Here is a 20,275-nt window from a genome sequence, read left to right as displayed (position 1 = left end):
TAAGTTCCACTGAGGTCAGTGGAATTTGTTCCCTGGTTCATGTAAGCCTGTAGCCTTGAACATATGGAGTTTTGAGGTTGCTTTCTTACCTTTAACAGTGTGAGGCACTACAACAGTTTAAGAACGTTCTGTTGGATAAAAAACTCTGGAACAACACTGGAAGTCATTATCAAAGAAATAATATTTCCAAGTTCTTCACAATACCCTGCTCCATGCGTGGCTTTTATCCCACATTAAATTTTTAATATATCGAAAACTATGAATGTGTGGGCTTCTGAAATCTTTTACTTGGGTTTGGCCTTCCCAACTATTAATTGTTAACAAAGGAGTTTCTAAGCAATTAACAGATATTAATGAACGCTTGGATTAATCTGTCTATAAAGACACTTGACTAATGCTAATTGCAATTTCTGTGATATATGGTAGGTTTTTATCCATGCAATATGTGAACATAATGTGCATAATCAAAAATCAGTGTGCGTAATCAAGAATCATGCCATTTTTTTCTTTACAAGTTATATAAAAATGATTAAACTTTGCTGTAGCAGACAAGTAAGCATATATTAATATTTTAAAATGTCATGCATGATTTCCCAGCACTGAAATGTTGCATCTTTGGAAGCAGGATATAAATATTAATTGAGATGAATTGAGGGAGCATGTTACTCCTTAGTGCAGGGATGGGCAACTGTCAAGGTTGTGGGGCTGCACTGACTCTTCCTCAGCAGACATTGGAAGACTGTATCACTCAGACACTTACCACCACTGAAAAAATGCACAAAAGAATGCACATCAGAGTGATTGTTTATACACGCATAAGCAGTGATTGCTAGCACACCCATAAGCCCTAGCTAGTTTTGTGAAGGATCGTAGGAGTTTACATCCAGCAACCTTTAGAGGGCTTCAGGTTGCTGTCACTCCTGTGCTAGTATATCTTTAGATTCAAACCATGACACAATTTGCATTACTAATTGTACTTCACTTTAGTAAACGTCTGCAGAACATTTGGAGGGCTGTATTGTCATGTGATTTTTCTCTACATCACAGTTAGGCAACCTGATGTCCTCCACATGTTATGGACTACAAAGACCATTCCACCTGTTCCTTGCTGATGTTAAAATATCTGGAGGACACCATAGTGCCTTTCTCTGTGCTGCATATTTAATTTTACTTCATTGTTTTTTCTTACACATCTTGAAGGCTTAGTTTTGAAGTTGATCCAGCTCTCCTTCCTTAGAAGTAAAATCCATTCTGTATTTTTTATGAAACAGGCAAAGAATCTTAATTACTTTTTAAGCATGCTAGAATTTCCTGAGCAGTGCATTAAAACTTTTATTTACCACTTACTTTTGTCTTTGTTATATACATAATGTGTACGCTCAATATTTTTTTATTAGCCAGCCATTAGGAAATATTAAAAATACATTATCTATCTATGTATATAGTTTTAAGTTAGAGACTTCCTAAATACTTTTAAAGTCTTGGGAAGTAGAAAGACTTCAGCTGTACTGTAGTTGTCTTTAAAGTGCAACATCTGCTAGTAATACTAAGGTTGTTTTGCTAAAGACTGCTTAGTGACTTCTATTAACAGCAAAAGGAGGCAAATAACCTAAACAGAGAGGAGGTGAGCTTTTACATCAGGGTGAGCAGTTTGTGGCCCTCTAAATTTTGCTGCACTCTCATCCCTTGTTAGTGTCTGTTCTGTTAGGAATTATGGGAGTTGCAGTCCAGTAACATCAAAAGAGCCATGAATTGCTCACCTCTCCTATAGACCAGAAATATTTCCATTGTTATCTGCCAATTTGGACAGTTTTTGCAATTGCTGCATCTATTTAGCTATATCGTGCAACTCCAATGCTGTGTAGAACTGAGCAGAGTACAGGTCTCAAAATCAAATGTTACGTATAAAACCAAGCAAAGCTATATTAAATTTTACTGAAGTGTGTTCATTTGTTAAGTAAAACAATATTTAATTTTCATCTTTTCAAGGCCTCCAACCCATAAAATTATTGTGAATGGCAAACAGTGCATAAACTTTGCATCATTTAATTTTCTTGGGCTTTTGGATAATGAAAGAGTGAAGGTAAGTGGCATCATAGTGGTTGTTGAAATGTGAGGCATTAAATCAAATGATGTATTTTGATGTAATCTTAGTTTATTAAGCCAGAAATGAACTTTACCCCCATGTAATACTCCTCCCTCCCTTATGTACTACTTTTGGTGTGTTTGTTGTGGTTGCATAAACCAATGTCTAGGCACTCTTTCATAGTAAAGGTTTCATTGTGTCAGGAATGATTGTTGGCTGTGTCAATACCCTCCTTCCCTCTAATTTTTTCTTCTGACCTCTTTTTCTATTGTCCTACTTTATCGTAAGCAAATGGACAGACAGGGAGACATGTCACTCTTGTCAGAAATCTGAATGAATTGCTTGCAATGAGCTTTTGAAATTGGGCCAAGGGCTATGGACTATCCATCTCTGCTTCCAACCATAGTTTTCTGTTGCATCTAAAACAGGGATATTTGATCTTTGAATCTTGGACTCCCAAACATAATATCATTCACTTTGTACTACTATGTTTTATGTCCTGGTAAATATTTATGTCCTCATTGTTCATGATGAGGACATTAGGCAATCATCCTAAGCATGTCCAGAAGAGGGTGACCAAAATGGTGCCCTATGAGAAGTGCCTTAGGGAGCTGGGAATGTTTAGCCTGGAGAAGAGAAGATTAAGAGGTGATATGATAGCCCTGTTTAAATATTTGAAGGGATATCACATTGAGGATGGAACAAGCTTGTTTTCTGTTGTGCCAGAAACTAGGACACGGAACAATGGAGGAAAACTATAAGATAAGAGATTCCACCTAAACATTTTAGGTGGAATCTCTTCCTGTATCTTTCATTATTTGAAGGCTTTTAAACAGAGGCTGAATTGTCATCTGTTGAGGTTGCTTTGATTGTGTATTCCTGCATGACAGACTATTGGACTGGATGGCCCCTGAATTCTCTTTTAACTCTATGATTGAAAGGCTTAATTCAAAGAATTAAACAATGCCTTCAGGCCATTCTCTGGGGCTCTTATTTTTGTATAGCCACTGTACCTTTAAATCTGTATATGAATAAATTTCTATTATATGAACAAGTCAGTACTACCATTGTGGAAAGTCTAGGAATTACTTCATTTCTACTGAATATTTGCACTTAACATAGTTTTCCTTTTATGCTTTTTTAAAGAATGTAGCCCAGGCATCTTTGGCAAAATATGGGGTTGGTTCTTGTGGCCCTAGAGGATTTTATGGAACTTTTGGTAAGTATGCCATGTTTTTCAGGCCAGCTGTTAATAAAAGTAAGCTTTCTATGACAGCCGTTTGCTTTGTTTTTTCATAAACGTGTTATTCCAGGATGGGTAAATGTGGTGGGGGCAGGTGCCAGTTTTCATCCCCATGCCAAGCTTTATCTCCTAATTTGCCAGTGGAATTGGTGCTGATTTCAGGAAATCAACTGAAATTCAGGCCTATAACAGAAAATGCTACAACTGAAACTGTTTTTCCCCTTTGTCTGTCTGGGGGTTTTGGCTGAAAAGCTGAGGGTTAAATGTTGCTGGCAATATAGACAGTCTTTTTGAGCCTAGGATATGTTTTGTTTTTGTTTTTTTTAATCTAGAGAAAAATAAAATTGTGAGGCTTTGTTGTTGCATGCCTTCAAGTCATTTCTGACTTATGGTGACCCCAAGGTTAACATGTCACAGGGTTTTATTGGCAAAATATGTTCAGAGGGGATTTGCCCTTACAGTCCTCTGAGGCTGAGAGAGTGTGAGTTGCCCAAGGTCACCCAGTAGGTTTCCATGGCTGAGTGAGGATTCAAACCTGGTCTCCCAGTGCCCTATTCCAGCACTCAAACCACTATACCATGCTGACTCTTGTGGGGCATAGAGGGTGCTAAAAAGAGATGAGGAACAGGATTACTTTCCACACTAGAGTGGGAGTGAGGAGATCCCCCTCCCCCGCTTGATCATTTGTCATGTATCAAAAGTGAGCCAATCTAAAACCACACTGCATGTACATACTCCTTCACTAAATTGTTGTCACCCTACCCCAGTTTGGAGTGTTGATCTTAACAGAATGTATGTGCATGAAATGTGTGTTACAGCAATAGCAAGTACATTTCTATACCACTTATCAGTGCACTTGAGCACTCTCTAACCAATTTTACAATGTGTAAGCTAATTGCCCCCAACAAGCTGGGTACTCATTTTAGTGACCTTGGAAGAATGCTAGGCTGAGTCAACCCTGAGCCCCTGGCTGGTACTGAACTCACAACCTTGTGGTTTGTGAGTGAGTGTCTGCAGTACAGACATTTAACCTCTGTGTCATCAGGGCATTGTTGCTGTTATTTATTGGATTTGTATCCTACCTTTCTCCCAAAACTGGATTCAAGGCAGTTTACAATAATTTTAAAAGGATACAACTATAACATTAATTTCAAAAGTTTAAAACATTAAATAATACTAGTATTAAAACAGCAGTTAAAAACAAAACATACTGCCTTACATGGGGGATCTATTCCGGACCCCCCCCCCACGTAATGCAAATCCCGCATAAACGCGAGCCTCATTCAATAGAACACGGGTCATTTCAAATTCCATAATTTTGGCCTCAAAACCTACCCTCGACTTACATATTAGGTCGACTTATAGTTGAGTATATACGGTAGTTAAGACCATTTCAATACAAATTTAAAACATTAAAGCTTTTAAAAATCACCAATTATACATTCAAACTAAATAAGTAAAATCAACTTAAGCCGCTCTGAGAGCCTCTAGGGCTGAAGGTCAGAGTATAAATACTGTAAATAAATAAATAATAAATGAGATCATTTCCACACACATACACTCTTGCACTCTCCTCCTCTTCACCTGTGTCCTCTAGGCATCCTTGCTGTTATATACCAAATGTATGTAGGGATTCATTGGTTCCTGCTTGTTTAGATAAGCAATCATGGGCAAGCATGAAAAAGTTATTTTAGGCTCTACCACTTCCAGAATCCCTCAGCCAGCATAGCCACTGCTGTCAGGGAGGTTCTAGCAATTGTATTTCCAACATTCACTTTTGCAGACTGGGGGAGAGGGGAACCTTTACAATGATCTTTACAGTGATCCTGATGAAGATTGCTGTCCACACCATGCTACTTCTTCCAAGAACATAACAGGATTCAAGCCTCCTCTCACCTCTCTGAAATCTTCCCCAGCTTGTTAAAATGGTTCTAAAAATGTCATATAGGAGGAAAACTGGGCTGAAGCGAAGGAAAGATTGAAATCCATTAAATAATAAGCTGTGCTTTTTCAAGTAGACCACAAGAGGGCAGTCTGATTTCTGGGTGAAATGCTTGAAGCTACTTATATTGCAGACAGTAATGGAAATATTACTAAAATACTATATCAGTGTAATAATCAAAAGGTTTGAATCCAAGCTTTAAAGCAAAAGGGTTTTGTTGTACAAATCCTGCTATGAAACCAGCAGTCTGTGATTAATCACAGGCTATGATAGTGTTTCATATTGGCCTGCTGGCTCTAAAATACTGGATGTACAGCAATACAGCCAACCTAAACATTTGCCTTATCTTCCCTGTGGTCTTACTTTCTGGAAGTGCTACACTTAATGGTTTTTTTTTTTACTCAGAGGATTAAAAATGGCTTCCTTAGAACCATTTGAAAATGTCTGGGTTTTATAAGGCAAGCCACTCATCTTATCACTGGTATTTTTGGCACAGATTATATAGCTGACTATATAAGAACCATTTTGTCTGTGCCTCCCTCTTATTTTTTTTTCCCTTAGCCGTTGGGTGGAAGTAAAACTCTCTACCTTCTTTAATACTGGGAGATATAGTAGTGGTGAAACTGTATCTGTGTCCATAGTCAGCACTGTTATGTTTAGATCTCTGTCTAGATATTGAACTTGAATTCAAAAACCATATGGTTTGTGGTATGAGTGAATAATTTCCTATTATAGTGAAGGATTGACTGCTATTAAGAATATTATGAGTCATCTTCTCAGCTTCTGATATGCCCCTACTTTATAGGTTATCATCTAAAGTGGACAGAAGTAACAGAAGAGTGTAAAATCTTCTTTTCCCACCATTATCCTTTGGGCAGTGTACTTTAGAATTTGGTAGCCCATGTTTGGACTGAAGACAGAGACCTGAATCTGATGTCCCATTAACAACCAGTTGATGATATTATGAGACTTTCTTCCACTTCTCTCATGCAACCTCCTTACTCCCAAAATCCCGCTGAAGCACATTTTGAAGGCACATGAACTGAAGGGGGAGATTGCCTTCCTCACAGTCCCAGTGACAGAAGGCATTGATCCTGATCAAAGACTGTGACTTTATTTTGAACATTCACTGGATAATTTAATCTTGGTTACCCCTACCCGCTGCTTTGGATTATGATGCATTAATGCTGTTATGTCTGGGTTTGTTTTTTTTACTCACTGTGTTACAACCTTACTAGAGCCAAGGAAGTTACTTGTTATAGGTTTTTAGTAAGCTTTTTCTTGAATATTTCTGGCAAATGTATCAGTATAGCTGAACCATTATTAAGCGGGGTGGGCAAGAATGAATAATTCATAGTGTTAATAATGTAGTTGTGATTCTGTTAATAGTTGCATGAATTATATCTCTCAAACAGATGTGCATTTAGAATTGGAGGATCGGCTTGCTAGATTTATGAAAACTGAGGAAGCTATCATATATTCCTATGGGTTTGCTACAATTGCCAGTGCTATTCCTGCTTATTCAAAACGAGGAGACATTGTGTTTGTGTATGTATTCTTTGTATTCTTGATACTACAGAGTGAACCTCTGGAACAGATTCTGCAGAAATTCAGTTATATTCTGCTGCAATTTTTCTCCCCAAGAGCAAGTTTCTTCATTTCAACATTTACTTATTCCTAGGGGTTCTGTCTCTCAAACAGTAATAATCTAAGGACCAGCTAACACACTACTGTATGTATTGAGCTCTTACATTCATGTGAACCAGGAAGTATTTACTAGTAGTTCCTGTGACTGCAGTAGTTGAAGATGCTGCTGTAGTTTTACATTCCTGCTCTTATGATGATTTCTCTGGCTCCCATATTCCATATGTGTATCTATTAATCATAAATTCTTGTGTGAGTTGTGTGCTTAGTATGAACAGCATATTCACCATTCATCAAGCAAAAAGCTTTCTGCAACATGCAAGCCACAGCTTCTCATCTTGTTTTGACTATTTATGCTCACAGTCAATTCAGAGAAAATGGTCTTTGAGCACAAATAAAAGACATGCAGGTGTATGGTTTCAGTCTTTAGGGAAGTGATTTTAAAATTGCTCTCAAGGGCAGTTATGACCATATGTTTATTCAAACAGGCACCGGGTGCCTCTGAATCCAAAGGTGCATGCAGAAATGGGCATATGATCTGGGTTGTACAATAAAATCAATAGGAACCATTGCCTCAGTTATAGTAGTGCTTTTTCTAGTTATTAGAAAAGTCCTGTAAATTGTTGCCAGCTACTGGGCAACACCTATGTCCAGCCCAGTTGTCAATGGTATTTCTATATATGGTTTTGTACCTTGGAAAGAACCTTTGAGGGAAATGTTTCCTATATGTACAGTATGTGTTAACTAGCATTGAAAGGATTCTGTTAACCATTTTAGTGAATATATATATTATCAGATCTTTATCTTGATTTAAAAGCCAATTTTTAATGGTTAAGTGAGGCAGTTTGATATGTTAACTACTGTAGTAGTGCCTCAGTTTATCTTGAGGAAAGGTAGGAATGGAGATTCTCTCTTTTAAAAAATCATAATGCACAATTTTCAGGAGGAATTTCAATTATACATAACTTAAGATTGCGTTTTTGATCTTGTTAGTTTCAACATTGTATCCTGATAACATTTTAAGTGCATGTTCAAGTACAGTACTGTTTTACACACTTACGGAATGCTTTTAACGTGACTGCTTGCTTTTAACAATCAATTGCTGCTTCAAAATAAACTTTTTACAATTACTAACAGCTGTTCAAATGCTTTGTCAGTATCTCCATAAATTATAGCGAAGCAAAGAGATGCAATTGACAAAAGCAGTTAGAACGAATTCACTTAATGTTAAACAAAAATCTCACCTAGAGCAGTCTGATTCAGCTGCTTATGCCTGAACTAATTGATACAACCTCAGACCTACGCATGTCTGTTAGTAATAAGTCCTAATGAGGTTAATAAGATGTACTACTAAGTAAATGTGGATAGAAGAGAAGGCTAAGTAGGAGGTGGGGTCCTTGTAGTGCATTTACTAAGTGATTGGCTAGGAATTACTAGGCATGAGTCATTTATCCTTCTCTATGCTCGGGATTTCAGTCCTACCATTACTTTTTTAAAAAAATCCTCAAGATGATAAACTGAAAATACAAATAACTTTAAAACAATCAATAAAACAACAGCAGAGTCGATTTATACCTGCGGTTAAAAGATCAAAAACAGTACAAAAACAGAAGCAATCAAAGATCTAGCTAAAGAAATGATACATTAAAATATCCACTTAAAAAAAGGAATGTCTTGGCGATTCTTCAAAAGGCAAGCAGCAATTCAATCAAAATAACTTTTTTTCCTGAACAATATTGTGCTGTCTCAGCACTGCTACTGAAAATGTTCTTTCCTTCCTGTCCACATAGGATATTTCAGACACTGGATAGGACATGGAGTAAAGCCTGAAGTCAATCAGTGAAGTCACTACACAGTTATAGCACTATGATTCTCCTTTAATTACCATGGCAACATCCCGTAGAATCTTGGGGTTTGCAGTTTGAGGAGGTAATAGAGTTTTCTGGCTGTGAATTATAAATACCTCTTGCTGAACTGCAAATCCTTGAATTCAGTAGGATGTTGCCATGACAGTTCAAGTGGAATCATAACGCTATAATTGTGCAGTGTAGGAGACCTCAAGGGCATGAATGACCACAGGCAGGTCTGGCTTCTAAAAAACTAAAATAGCTGCAATATTGAGTAAAACCAGTAAAATATAGTCTTTATTATTAGTATTATAATAACCTTCATCTCCTACAAAACTGATTGATTAAGATACTGTTTTTATTTCCTCACATCAGAAGAAGGAAATGAGAGGGAGATATATAATCACCAGTATGCAGGAGAAACCTCCCTCTCATTTCCATCTTTTGATCTCCAAGCACTCACCAAGCAGTTCTGTGTAGATGTAGCATGGGAGATTATTATCGTTGTTGTTGTTGTTGTTTGTTTATATAGTGCCATAAATTTGCATGGCACTTTACAGGCATCATCAAAACAGCATCTAACCTGCCAATGGCATATAATCTAGAAGTCATAAAATATAAACAATGCAAATTTAAGGAAGTTATGAAGTTAAAATACAAACGGTAAAAATAATTAATACATATAGTCAAACATAAAATTATAAAACAATATCAAAATACAGTTCCAAATGCTTTAGAGAACAAGAAAGTCTTTAATTCAGATTTATAACTAGCAAGAGAAGAAATAGTCTGCAGATGTTCAGGGAGACAGTTCCAGGAGTGTGGTGCAGCAAGTGAAAAAGGTCAAAGCTGAGCCAAGGAAGAAGACACCCTTGGCTGGGTAAGAAGCCCCGAGGTCCTGGATCTCAAATCTCAAACAGGATGGTGAGATGAAATAAGGACTGACAGATAAGGGGAAGCTAGGTTGTGTAAAGCTTTTAATATTAAGAGAAGAAGCTTGTACCAATCCCTAAAAGGAATGGGTAGCCAGTGAAGAGATGCCAGAAGTGCAGTGACATGATCAAAGCGACGGGCTAAAACGATAATCCTAGCAGCAGAATGTGAATTGAAAATCAGGGGACTAAGGTGGGACATTGGGAGCCCCATCAAAAGAAGATTGCAGTGGTCAAGGTGGGAGATAACTAGGGCATGAACTAAGGTCTTAGCAGAAGAAGCTGGTAGAAAAAGTCTAATTTTAGCAATATTATAAAGAAAAAATCAGCATGACCTGGCTACGGATTGAATCGGAGGAGTAAATGACAAAGAAGAATAAAAAAATAAAGCCAAGGCTACGTGCTTCCTTCACAGGATGACTGAGAACATTATTGACCATGTTAGAAAATGTATATTGAAAAGTAGGTTTTGGAGGCAAAATGAGTAGTTCTGTCTCAGCCATGTTAAATTGTAGATGCCAATGAAACATCCATGATGAGATGGCTGGGAAACATGATGTAACATGTTGTTCAATATCCAAAGAAAGTTCTGGAGTAGAAAATTGTAACTACGTATCAACATAAAGATGATATTGAAAACCATATGAACTGATAAGATTATCAGGAGATAAGGTGTCTAAAGAAAATAACAACGGGCTCAAAGCAGAGCCCTGTGGAACCCCAACTAACAGAGGAAAAGGAGAAGATACCTGATATCCGGCTACCACAGCAATTGACTGATTTGAAAGATATGATCTGAGCAAACTATGGACTAAATCAGTAAATCCTAGGTTCTGAAGCAAATCTGACAAAAGACCGTGATCGACTTTGCTGGAAGCTGCAGAGAGCTCAAGGAGAATGAGAACTAGGCCTGAAGCAGATCATCTGTAATTTTTGTGACAGCCATCTCCGTGGAGTGTAGAGCGCTAAATCCAGATTGAAAAGGATCCGTGATGGGATTATTAGAGAGAAACTCCTGACGGTGTACGTAAACAGCACGTTCCAAGACTTTAGAAAAGGCAACAGTGAGGCAGGACGATAGTTAGAGAAGACGGATCAAGTGAGAGGGATTGAGAATTGGAGAGACAGTAGCATGTTTAAGGAAATAAACCAGTAGAAAGAGAGAGAGAGTAATAATATGAAGATGAGATGAATCCATCTAGTACCGAGACATTCATTTTACTGTTTTATGAGAGCCAATATATTATCTTTTTTAAGATTCTCCAGATTTAGTGAACATTTCAAAAGACCTTTATTAGAGCTCTCAGATTTTTAGTATTTTATATACTCATGTGTAAGTCTAGAAATTTTAGTCAAAAAATTGACCCCAAAAATCTGAGTCAACATATCCATGGGTCAATGTAAGTACTGTACTTTAACTCTCATTATAAAAGGAGCCCTGTTGAAAAACAAGAGTGTAATCTCCCCTGGAATAACTGACACACACACACACACACTTTGCTTTCTCATCCATCCTTTAGTGTGAGCATGAACAATTATGCATGCTGAAATTTTGTCAATTCCTGGACATTGTTTTCCTTTATTTCATCATTTACATCATTTGTTACATGCCCCTAAGTTTTACCCTTGACTTACCCACAGGTCATATCAAAATCCATAATTTTGGCCCCAAAATCTGCCCTCAATTTACATCGTCTTATAGTGGCGTATATACTGTAAATTAGGCCCTTGGTATCCACTGGGGTTTGATCTAGGAACCCTTGTGGATACCAAAATCCATGGATGCTCATGTACCATTATATACAGTGGTATAGTAAAGTGGTGTCCCCTGACAAAATCAAGGTTTGCTTTTTGGATTTTTTTTTTTAATTCAAGCTGTGAATGGTTGAATCTGTGGATGCAGCATCCATGGATATGGAGGGCCAACTGTATATATTCTGCTCTGTTTCTATTGGTATTTTCTAGTTACTCTCACCTGATTTTTAATTGTTCTGTTTCCTTTTTAGTATGTTTGCATTGCCTGTTTTAAGTGAATTTTAAATTTTCAAACCATTTTGGTGTTCATTTGAATGGGAAATGTGATACAGAAGCCATGTAGTTAATAGCAATTCCAGTAAACATAGGGGCAGGGGAAGTTAGTGTCATAATTGTTCAGTCCATATATACTGGCTACATTCAGTTATATTGGTCAGTTACTGTATATGTTCATGTATAAGTCTAGAAATTTTAGTCAAAATTTTGGCTCCATCAATCTGAGTCAACCAGTCCATGGACCAATGTAAGTACTGTACTTTCACTCTCATAAAAATAGAAACCATCTCCTGGTGAAACACAAAGATGTAATCTGTCTTGGAAGCACCAACCCCCCTCTGCTCTTTCATCCATCCATCCTTCAGTGTGAACACAAACAGTTATGCCTCCTGGAGTTTTGTAAACTCTTTGGCAATGTCTTTCTTTGCTTCATCCTTTAGATCCTTTGTTACTTGACCCTAATTCTCTTGACTAATCCACGGGTCATATCAAAATCCATAATTTTGGCCCCCAAACCTGCCCTCGACTTATACATGAGATTGACTTATAGTTGAGTATATATGGTATGTTTTCTCATAATGTGATTAAAACTCTGGCTCATACATTCCAACTTCCCCTCTTCTCTTGTGCAGCCATGAGTATAACTTTAGAAGTTTTTGCTTTCTTTAACCACCTGCAGTTAGGTTACATGAAGAGCTGGGCAAACTATGGTTAGTGTTTATATAATGAAACAATTCTTTTGAAACTGGCTTGTTTCAGTAAATCATAGTTAACTTGAATCATAGGGTTTGGACATATTTCTGAACTACAGTTAATGAGAAAAAGAAACAAAAGCTGCTTCCTCATTGTGGCAGTATCAGGATCATGATTGCTATAGCTCATTAATGTGGTGATAAACTATAGTTTATTGTTGAACTCAAATGTAGTTTTGATTGTCCATAAGTCTGTGGTTGGGGTGAGATGGCTTGCATGGACAAAGAAACTTTTTAAAACAGCTGCATATTGTGGGAAAAGATCACCTTCAAAAAGACAGCTTAAATTGAGAACAAACTGACAGAACTCTTGTTTATTTACAGTGATGAATCAGTCTGCTTTGCTATTCAGAAAGGCTTACAGGCATCCAGAAGTAACATTAAGTTTTTTAAACATAATGATATGGCTGACCTTGAACATCTACTAAAAGAACAAGAGATTGAAGATCAAAAGGTACAGTTTCTTTGAAGAAACTAGTGTGTAATAGATTGTATTTTTTTTAATAAGGAAATTATTTGAATGGCTTCATTGCTCATTATTTTCTTCTAAGCTACTTTGAAAATTGAATGTTGAAATACATTTGGCTGCTGTGTTTCATTACTGTGATTGTAATGTTTGGGAAGCAGTAGTGAAATAAGTTAACAAACTAGATGTAGTTTGCCAACTTTCATCTGCTGAAAAAGTTTAAAATAAAATAGGTGAAATTGAAAACCATGTTATCACTGATACAGTTACAGTGTAAAAATAATAAATTTCTTCATTTTCTTTAACTGAAAAGTGGTAACAGCTACTTTTGTACAACATCTCTATTGACAATCTGTGTTGAACGCATGAAGGTGGTATAACATAACAAGACCAAATGTTTCCTTTGCAAACTGTTTCTTTACAGAATCCTCGAAAAGCTCGGGTAACACGAAGATTTATTGTGGTAGAAGGTTTGTTTGTTAACACTGGAGATATTTGTCCTCTTCCAGAACTGGTAAGTAGGTAATTCTGACTTTATATATCTACAATTTGTTGTTTTGTTGTTGTGTGCCTTCAAGTTGTTTCCAACTTATGACTACCCTAAGATGGCCATATCACTGGGTTTTTCTGGCAAAATTTTGTTCAAAAGAGGTTTTAATAGGCAAAACTAGGCAAAAATTCTGTTCCTGAGAAGGTACAAAAATATATTGTATGAGAGTGCTCAGAAGCATCTTTTCCTACCTTTTCTCGAATTTTATGAGGAGCATCAATGCTGTAAAATCAGGACTATTAAAAATATTCTTATATTCATATGATATCACATCATTATTTTAAACTGCATATGCACAGGTACCTTGAGTACTGCTGCACACCTGATCACAGGAAAATTGGCTTGAGTGATAAAATGGCTCTGGAAGATAATCAGTGTCTTACCAAGCCAGTCTGACAGAAGGTTATATCCAGTGACTATCCAGTACAGTGGAGCCTCGGGTTACGAAATTAATTCGTTCCGCGGCCGCTTTCGTAACCCGAACGGCTTTCGCAAGCCGAATCCCCATAGCCGCTAATGGGGAAAAGCCGCGATTTGGTGTAAAATCGCGCCGAAAAGCACCAAAAGTTTTTTCGGGACCCGAAAAAACTTTCGTAACCCGGATCAATAATTTCCTATGGGTTTTTTTCGGGTCCCGAAAAATTCGTAACCCGGGTATTTCGTATCCCGAGGTTCCACTGTATAAATATATTCAGATATTTAATACATAACATGACTGTTTGGGGCTAATTGCTGTGATCTGGCAATCTGTGCAAGGTTTCTTTTCCAGAGCATTCAGTAATCTTGTATTTTCTTGTGTATTTTCCAAATTGAAATTATCTGCAGGTGAAGTTAAAATACAAATACAAAGTGAGATTATTTTTGGAAGAAAGTCTGTCCTTTGGAGTATTGGGAGAACATGGGCGAGGAGTTACAGAACATTTTGGAATAAATGTGAGTGACATTTTTCAGTGAAAATAGATTATTGTGCCAGGCATGTGGTAGCAAAAAGCAAATTCTGGTATACACTGTCTTTGTCGATAGCTGTGACTTTGGCAGCCACTGAAATGCACATATAAAATGTGTATAAAATACACATATAAAATCAAAGATGATAACAGCTTCTCTTAGAAACAGCAATTTATAGATGGTTACAAAACTGTAAAGCAGGGATAGGAAACCTCAGGCCCTGAATCTGGACCCCTCTGTTTCTAATCTTGACCTTTTAGGTAGCCACAAGTTGGTGGTTTCCTTACTTTCTTTTGGGCTTTTCCCATTCTGAAATGTCGAAATACCTGTTCTAATGTTTTAACACCTGTACTAACACAAGGAGCCTTATGCTGAATATGCTGGATTTTTGGCCTCTCCCCTTTGCCCCTCACATCACTAGAATGTGGTCCCTGAATTTGGTTCTTGAGCTGAGTTTCCCAACCCTTTGTTAAACCATGTTTCAGAACTCAGTATTTGCTTAAGTGACTTATTGCATGTACCATAGTGCTTTTCTGTTAATTGCATAGGCAGCCTTCAAATTCATCAGTTTGTGTGATGTCAAAGGCTTTCATGGCCGGCATCCTTAGGTTTTTGTGAGTTTTTCGGGGTATGTGGCCATGTTCTAGCAGAGTTTCTTCCTGACGTTTCGCCAGCATCTGTGGCTGGCATCTTCAGAGAATGTTTGCCTGGAAAGGACTTGGCTATATATATTGTGTGACCTGGAAAGGCAGGAGTGATTTGCATGTTCTATATTGTTGGGTGCTAATGGCAGGCCTCAGGGTGTGAGGGTCTGCACAAGAGGATTAATGTCTGCTTGATAGTGCTCACTGTCTGCTGGGAGAGTTCTCATTTGCATTTGTTGAGTCTTTATCTTGCTGTCTTTCAGGACTGGTAGCCAAACCTTGTTTACTTTAAGGGTTTCCTCTTTTCTGTTGAAATTGTCCAGGTGTTTGTGGATTTCAGTGGCTTCCCTGTGCATCCTGACATGGTAGTGGTTGGCATGGTCCAGAATTTCAGTGTTTTCAAACAGTATTTTATGCCCAGGATGATTTGTGGCATGTTCTGCTACCTGATTTTTCTGGCTGGCCCAGTCTGCAGTGTCTCTCGTGTTCCTTGATTCTTGTTTGCACACCGCGTTTGGTGGTCCCTATGTAGACTTGTCCGCAGCTGCATGGTATGCCGCAGGAGTTTACCGCATACCATGCAGCTGCGGACAAGTCTACATAGGGACTGCCAAACGCAGTGTGCAAACAAGAATCAAGGAACACGAGACACTGCAGACTGGGCCAGCCAGAAAAATCAGCAGTAGCAGAACATGCCATAAACCATCCTGGGCATAAAATACTGTTTGAAAACACTGAAATTCTGGACCATGCCAACCACTACCATGTCAGGATGCACAGGGAAGCCATTGAAATCCACAAACACCTGGACAATTTCAACAGAAAAGAGGAAACCCTTAAAGTAAACAAGGTTTGGCTACCAGTCCTGAAAGACAGCAAGATAAAGACTCAACAAATGCAAATGAGAACTCTCCCAGCAGACAATGAGCACTATCAAGCAGACATTAATCCTCTTGTGCAGACCCTCACACCCTGAGGCCTACAATTATCAATCAGCAATGTAGTACATGCAAATCACTCCTGCCTTTCCAGGTCACACAATATATATAGCCAAGTCCTTTTCTGGCAAACATTCTCTGAAAATGCTGGCAAAATGTTAGGAAGAAACTCTGTAGAACATGGCCACAGCCCAAAATACCCACAAAAAACTAATCATCAGTTTTTATTGTGACAAAGAAGGGGAAAATGTTAAAATAAGAACATTTTTCTGCCATTCAGCTTAACATTTGAAATAACTGTAATGTAACAGAATGTCTATATGATGTACATTAACACATAATTTGGTTTTTTAATAAATAACTTTATGGTGTTCTGCTAAATATTGACCAGGATCCAGTTGGAGTGTATTGTGCAGGCTCAGAAATTTTTTAGCTTTCTTATCCCAGCAATACTCCTTCACGTGAAGTACAGAAGGGCTGTTAGAGTAGCACACATCAAGATGAACAGGCCTAACACTGAAAGGAAAAATTGCCACACTGCTTTGCATGGAAGAAAAGTGCTTTACATCTTCTCTTGGATCCTGGGTAATTTGTTCCCTCCTAATTATTCTGAAAGGCTCATCTTGTACACTACAATACAATAACGCTTGGGTGAAATGCATGAACTAAATGCATTTCAGAGCAGAATGGAGAACAGCTTCACATGCATTTCATTCCAGATCTTTATGGCTAGAAAGAAGGTACTTTAAATGAAGTGGTGATTGCTAATGACAGTGTGTACTTATGTCTTCTCTCTCTTGACTTATTCTTATATGTAATTCTCTAGATAAATGTAAAGATTCATATACTTTTTTAAAAAAACTGTATGCATCTAAATACTTTGGGAGGCAGCTTTACCTTTCTTACATCTGTATGGCTGGCTACCAAACCTTTTCTAACTCTCAGCCATTGTTTTTTATGTGCAATAGATTGATGATATTGATCTTATAAGTGCAAATATGGAAAATGCTCTGGCATCTATTGGAGGATTTTGCTGTGGGCGATCCTTTGTTGTTGACCATCAGGTGGGTGTAGAATCCTAAAATGAAAACTTTACCTTGCTATGGAGTTAAATTCCAGTAGTAATCTGTAACCAACAAAAGTCAGGGAGTATATCCTGTCACTCTTCCTAACACTGGTGATAATTGAATGCAATATACTCTTCATTTTATCAAGTAAGATCTCCATCACTCAGGAGACAGTCCCAGGAGGATAGTGCCTCGACATTTATTGCTTGGGGAGATGGTTGGGGAGTTGGTGCTATCATGGTATACAGAGGCTTTTAATGTTTTGCCCCATTATGCCTGAATTCCCTGGAGTCTGTACATGGGAAGCAGTTCACCCAGTAGGGTGTGAGGAGAAGAAGTGTATTAGAAGAACTAGAAGAAATGATTTTGGCATAGGGGAAAAACTTCAAAACTGTTTTCTCTTGGTTTCATAGCTACAGTTATTGTAGGCACAGGGCTATTAAGACTGAAGATGTCTTAAAGCATGTAAGACAGACAGCTTTGATGGTTCGCAGTAAGTTCTCCTGTTGCAGTGCCAGCACCCAAACTCATTGTGCTACTGTAAATCCAAAGAAATATGGATCGTAAAATGAATCATATTGTATTCCTTGGCGGGTAAGTTTCTGATCCAACAAGCCATAGCATATATACACAGACATTGTCAAGGTGGACATAGAATCAGATTTGAAGTAATTAGATCTTGGGACTAGGGGAACTAAACATTTATATAAATTCACCTTGTTCACTGTATAAGAGATTCTGGCAGGTTTGCTCATGTTTTACTGTATTTCCTTTCAGAGATTGTCAGGTCAGGGTTACTGCTTTTCGGCCTCCTTGCCTCCCCTATTAGCAGCTGCTGCCATAGAGGGCCTCAATATCATGGAAGAAAACTCAGGTATCATTCTTCAGAATTTCCTTTACATATATTTCAAGCAATACAAAAGTAACTGAGATGAGTAAAAATCCGTATCTTGTTATTGACATACTACATAAATTCTGCAAAGGATTGGACTGGCAATTCACATTTGATATTGTTCAAAATAATTTTGTCTGAATTTATCTGGAAAGACGCTTGCAGACAGTACCAGATTGCTCAGCATGACAAAATCCCAAAAAGACATCTAAGATACTTCCCCCACACTAGATAATTGGGCAGCAAGTGGCAGGTGTTTCACAGTGTGCAAAATAATGACCACAATCAAACCTTTTACCATTTTAGTCACCCTCCTCTGGATTTATTCCAGCTTGCCAATATGGTTTCCAGAACTAGACACAGTATTCCAAGTGAGGTCTGACCAAAGCAGAATAGAATGGTGCTATTACTTCCCAACAACCTGTACAGTATACTCCTATTGATGCAGCTTAGAATTGCATTGGCATTTTTAGCTGCTGCATCACTATTAATTCATGTTGAGTTGAAAGTTCTTTAGACATCCATCCTGGTTTCTTTAGGCACCTCCCATTTTTTTCCTCCTCACTGGAATTGTTTGAAATCATGTCTTCAGTATCTCATTTTTAAGAAATTTGCATCCATCGCCAACTTCCTTCTCATTTGGGATCACACTATTTCCCTAAAATCAGCTTTGTTAAAGACTAGAATGTGTATCTAGCTATGTTTGGCTTCTCCTTTACACTGTACAGTAAAACAAACTCCAGGAGAACATGATCACTCCTGCCTAAGGTCCCCACCACTTCCACCCCAGTAACCAGGTCAATGTTGGTTAGGATCAGATCTAAAATTGTTGCCTCTTCCAACTTCTGGATAAGGAAATTGTCTCCAATACAAATGAGGAATTTGTTGTATCTTATATGCCTGGCAGAGTTTGACTTCCAACAAATATCAGGATAGTTGAAATTTCCCATTACTATTACAGTGCTCCTTTGTGACTGCTTGGTTATCTGTTCCAGGAAGACATAATCCAAGACCTTGTTCTGGCCTGGAGGTCTGTAGACTCCCACAAAGACATCTTGGTTTCTCTCCCCATTAATGTTACCCAGATTCTCTCAACCTGGTTTACAGGATAAACATCATTAATCTCTTCAAAGATGTAAACATCCTTGACATAATTCTGCTACTTCTCCTTTCCTACTTAGCCTATTTCTCAGAAATAGGTTATAACCCTCTATTACTATATTCTGATCATGAGAATTATCCCACCAGGTTTCAGTGATGCCTGTTACACTGTATTTGCTTTCTTGTGTTAAGAGTTCCATGTTCATCCTGTTTATTTCCCATGCTCTGTATTAGTGTAGAGACATCCAAGACAATAGGTCAGTGTTCTTAGCTGCTTGTTCAAGACTTTTTCTTTCCACTGTTGAGTTCTTGTATTGTTTTCCCATTTCTCACTTTAGCATTCAGGCATACTTATTTCCCACACTTGATGAATTCCTGCCCTCAAGAATGCTATCGTCCTCCCCTACATAACTCAATTTAAAGACCTTCTGCTCAGGTTTGTAAGACTCCTAGCAAAAAACCTTTCTGCCAACTGCTGTGAGGTTCAGCAAGTTCAACTTCGTGAAACCACAGACCATGGTCCAATTGTTCCTGGAGACACCATGTGCCAAGCCAGTTGTTCACCTCCACTATTTTTTTGGATCATGTTCTTTAACTGGGAGGAGAGATGAAATGACAGCTTATGCATGTTTCAGCTTCCAACCCAGAGCCTCATCATTCCTTGTGATACTCTGAAGGCTATGCCTTGCAGTGTTGTTGGTACCCATATGGAATATGGGGCTTGTCAAGTGGGCTTGTTGCATCTAGTCAGCCTTTCTGTTACATCATGGATTTTTGGAGACAGTATGCCTATCAAGACATCCCGTCAGGCCTGCAAACCAATGCTTCTGTTCCCCTCAGCAGAAAATCCCCCACTACTCCCACATGTCTGTTCTAAGATTGTCAGAGGCCATTCCATGTGCTGAATCTTCTGATGTCATCTGCACGTTCTTTGAGGACCAGCACTGCTATTCTTGTTCCTGTTGCTTGACATCACTGATAAGGGAAGAGCTGAAATTGATTCTGTAGCTCCAGACTTACAGAATGATCCCTGCGCTTTCTTCTTTAATGTGTTACAATCATCCAAATGTCTACTCCTGTGTTTGGGAACTGATTACCTCCACAGAGACATCCCTTATGTGTTCCTCATCCAGGACAGTCTGCTTTGCTCTGTCCAAGAAAACCTCATGCTCCCTATTTTGCTGATGGGGAT

At 38.1% G+C, this 20,275-nt stretch overlaps 1 protein-coding gene across 1 annotated transcript in view; it reads left to right on the top strand.

The window, feature by feature from the left end:
- The window catches only part of LOC149323707 (serine palmitoyltransferase 1), a 42,158-nt gene that overhangs the window by 10,418 nt on the left and 11,465 nt on the right, over positions 1-20,275 (top strand). Inside the window, exons 4-11 of the mRNA XM_089491287.1 lie at positions 1,990-2,083; positions 3,233-3,305; positions 6,687-6,819; positions 12,802-12,931; positions 13,368-13,457; positions 14,319-14,426; positions 16,992-17,087; positions 17,868-17,964. Of these exons, the coding sequence (XP_089347413.1) occupies positions 1,990-2,083; positions 3,233-3,305; positions 6,687-6,819; positions 12,802-12,931; positions 13,368-13,457; positions 14,319-14,426; positions 16,992-17,087; positions 17,868-17,964 (821 nt within the window). The remainder of the gene's footprint in view (positions 1-1,989; positions 2,084-3,232; positions 3,306-6,686; positions 6,820-12,801; positions 12,932-13,367; positions 13,458-14,318; positions 14,427-16,991; positions 17,088-17,867; positions 17,965-20,275) is intronic.

Source organism: Sceloporus occidentalis, unplaced genomic scaffold, assembly GCF_023333645.1.
Source record: "Sceloporus occidentalis isolate IW3139 unplaced genomic scaffold, rSceOcc1.0.p SCAF_1, whole genome shotgun sequence".
NCBI classification, from domain to species: Eukaryota; Metazoa; Chordata; class Lepidosauria; order Squamata; family Phrynosomatidae; genus Sceloporus; species Sceloporus occidentalis.
This window is presented reverse-complemented; position numbering and strand designations above follow the sequence as displayed.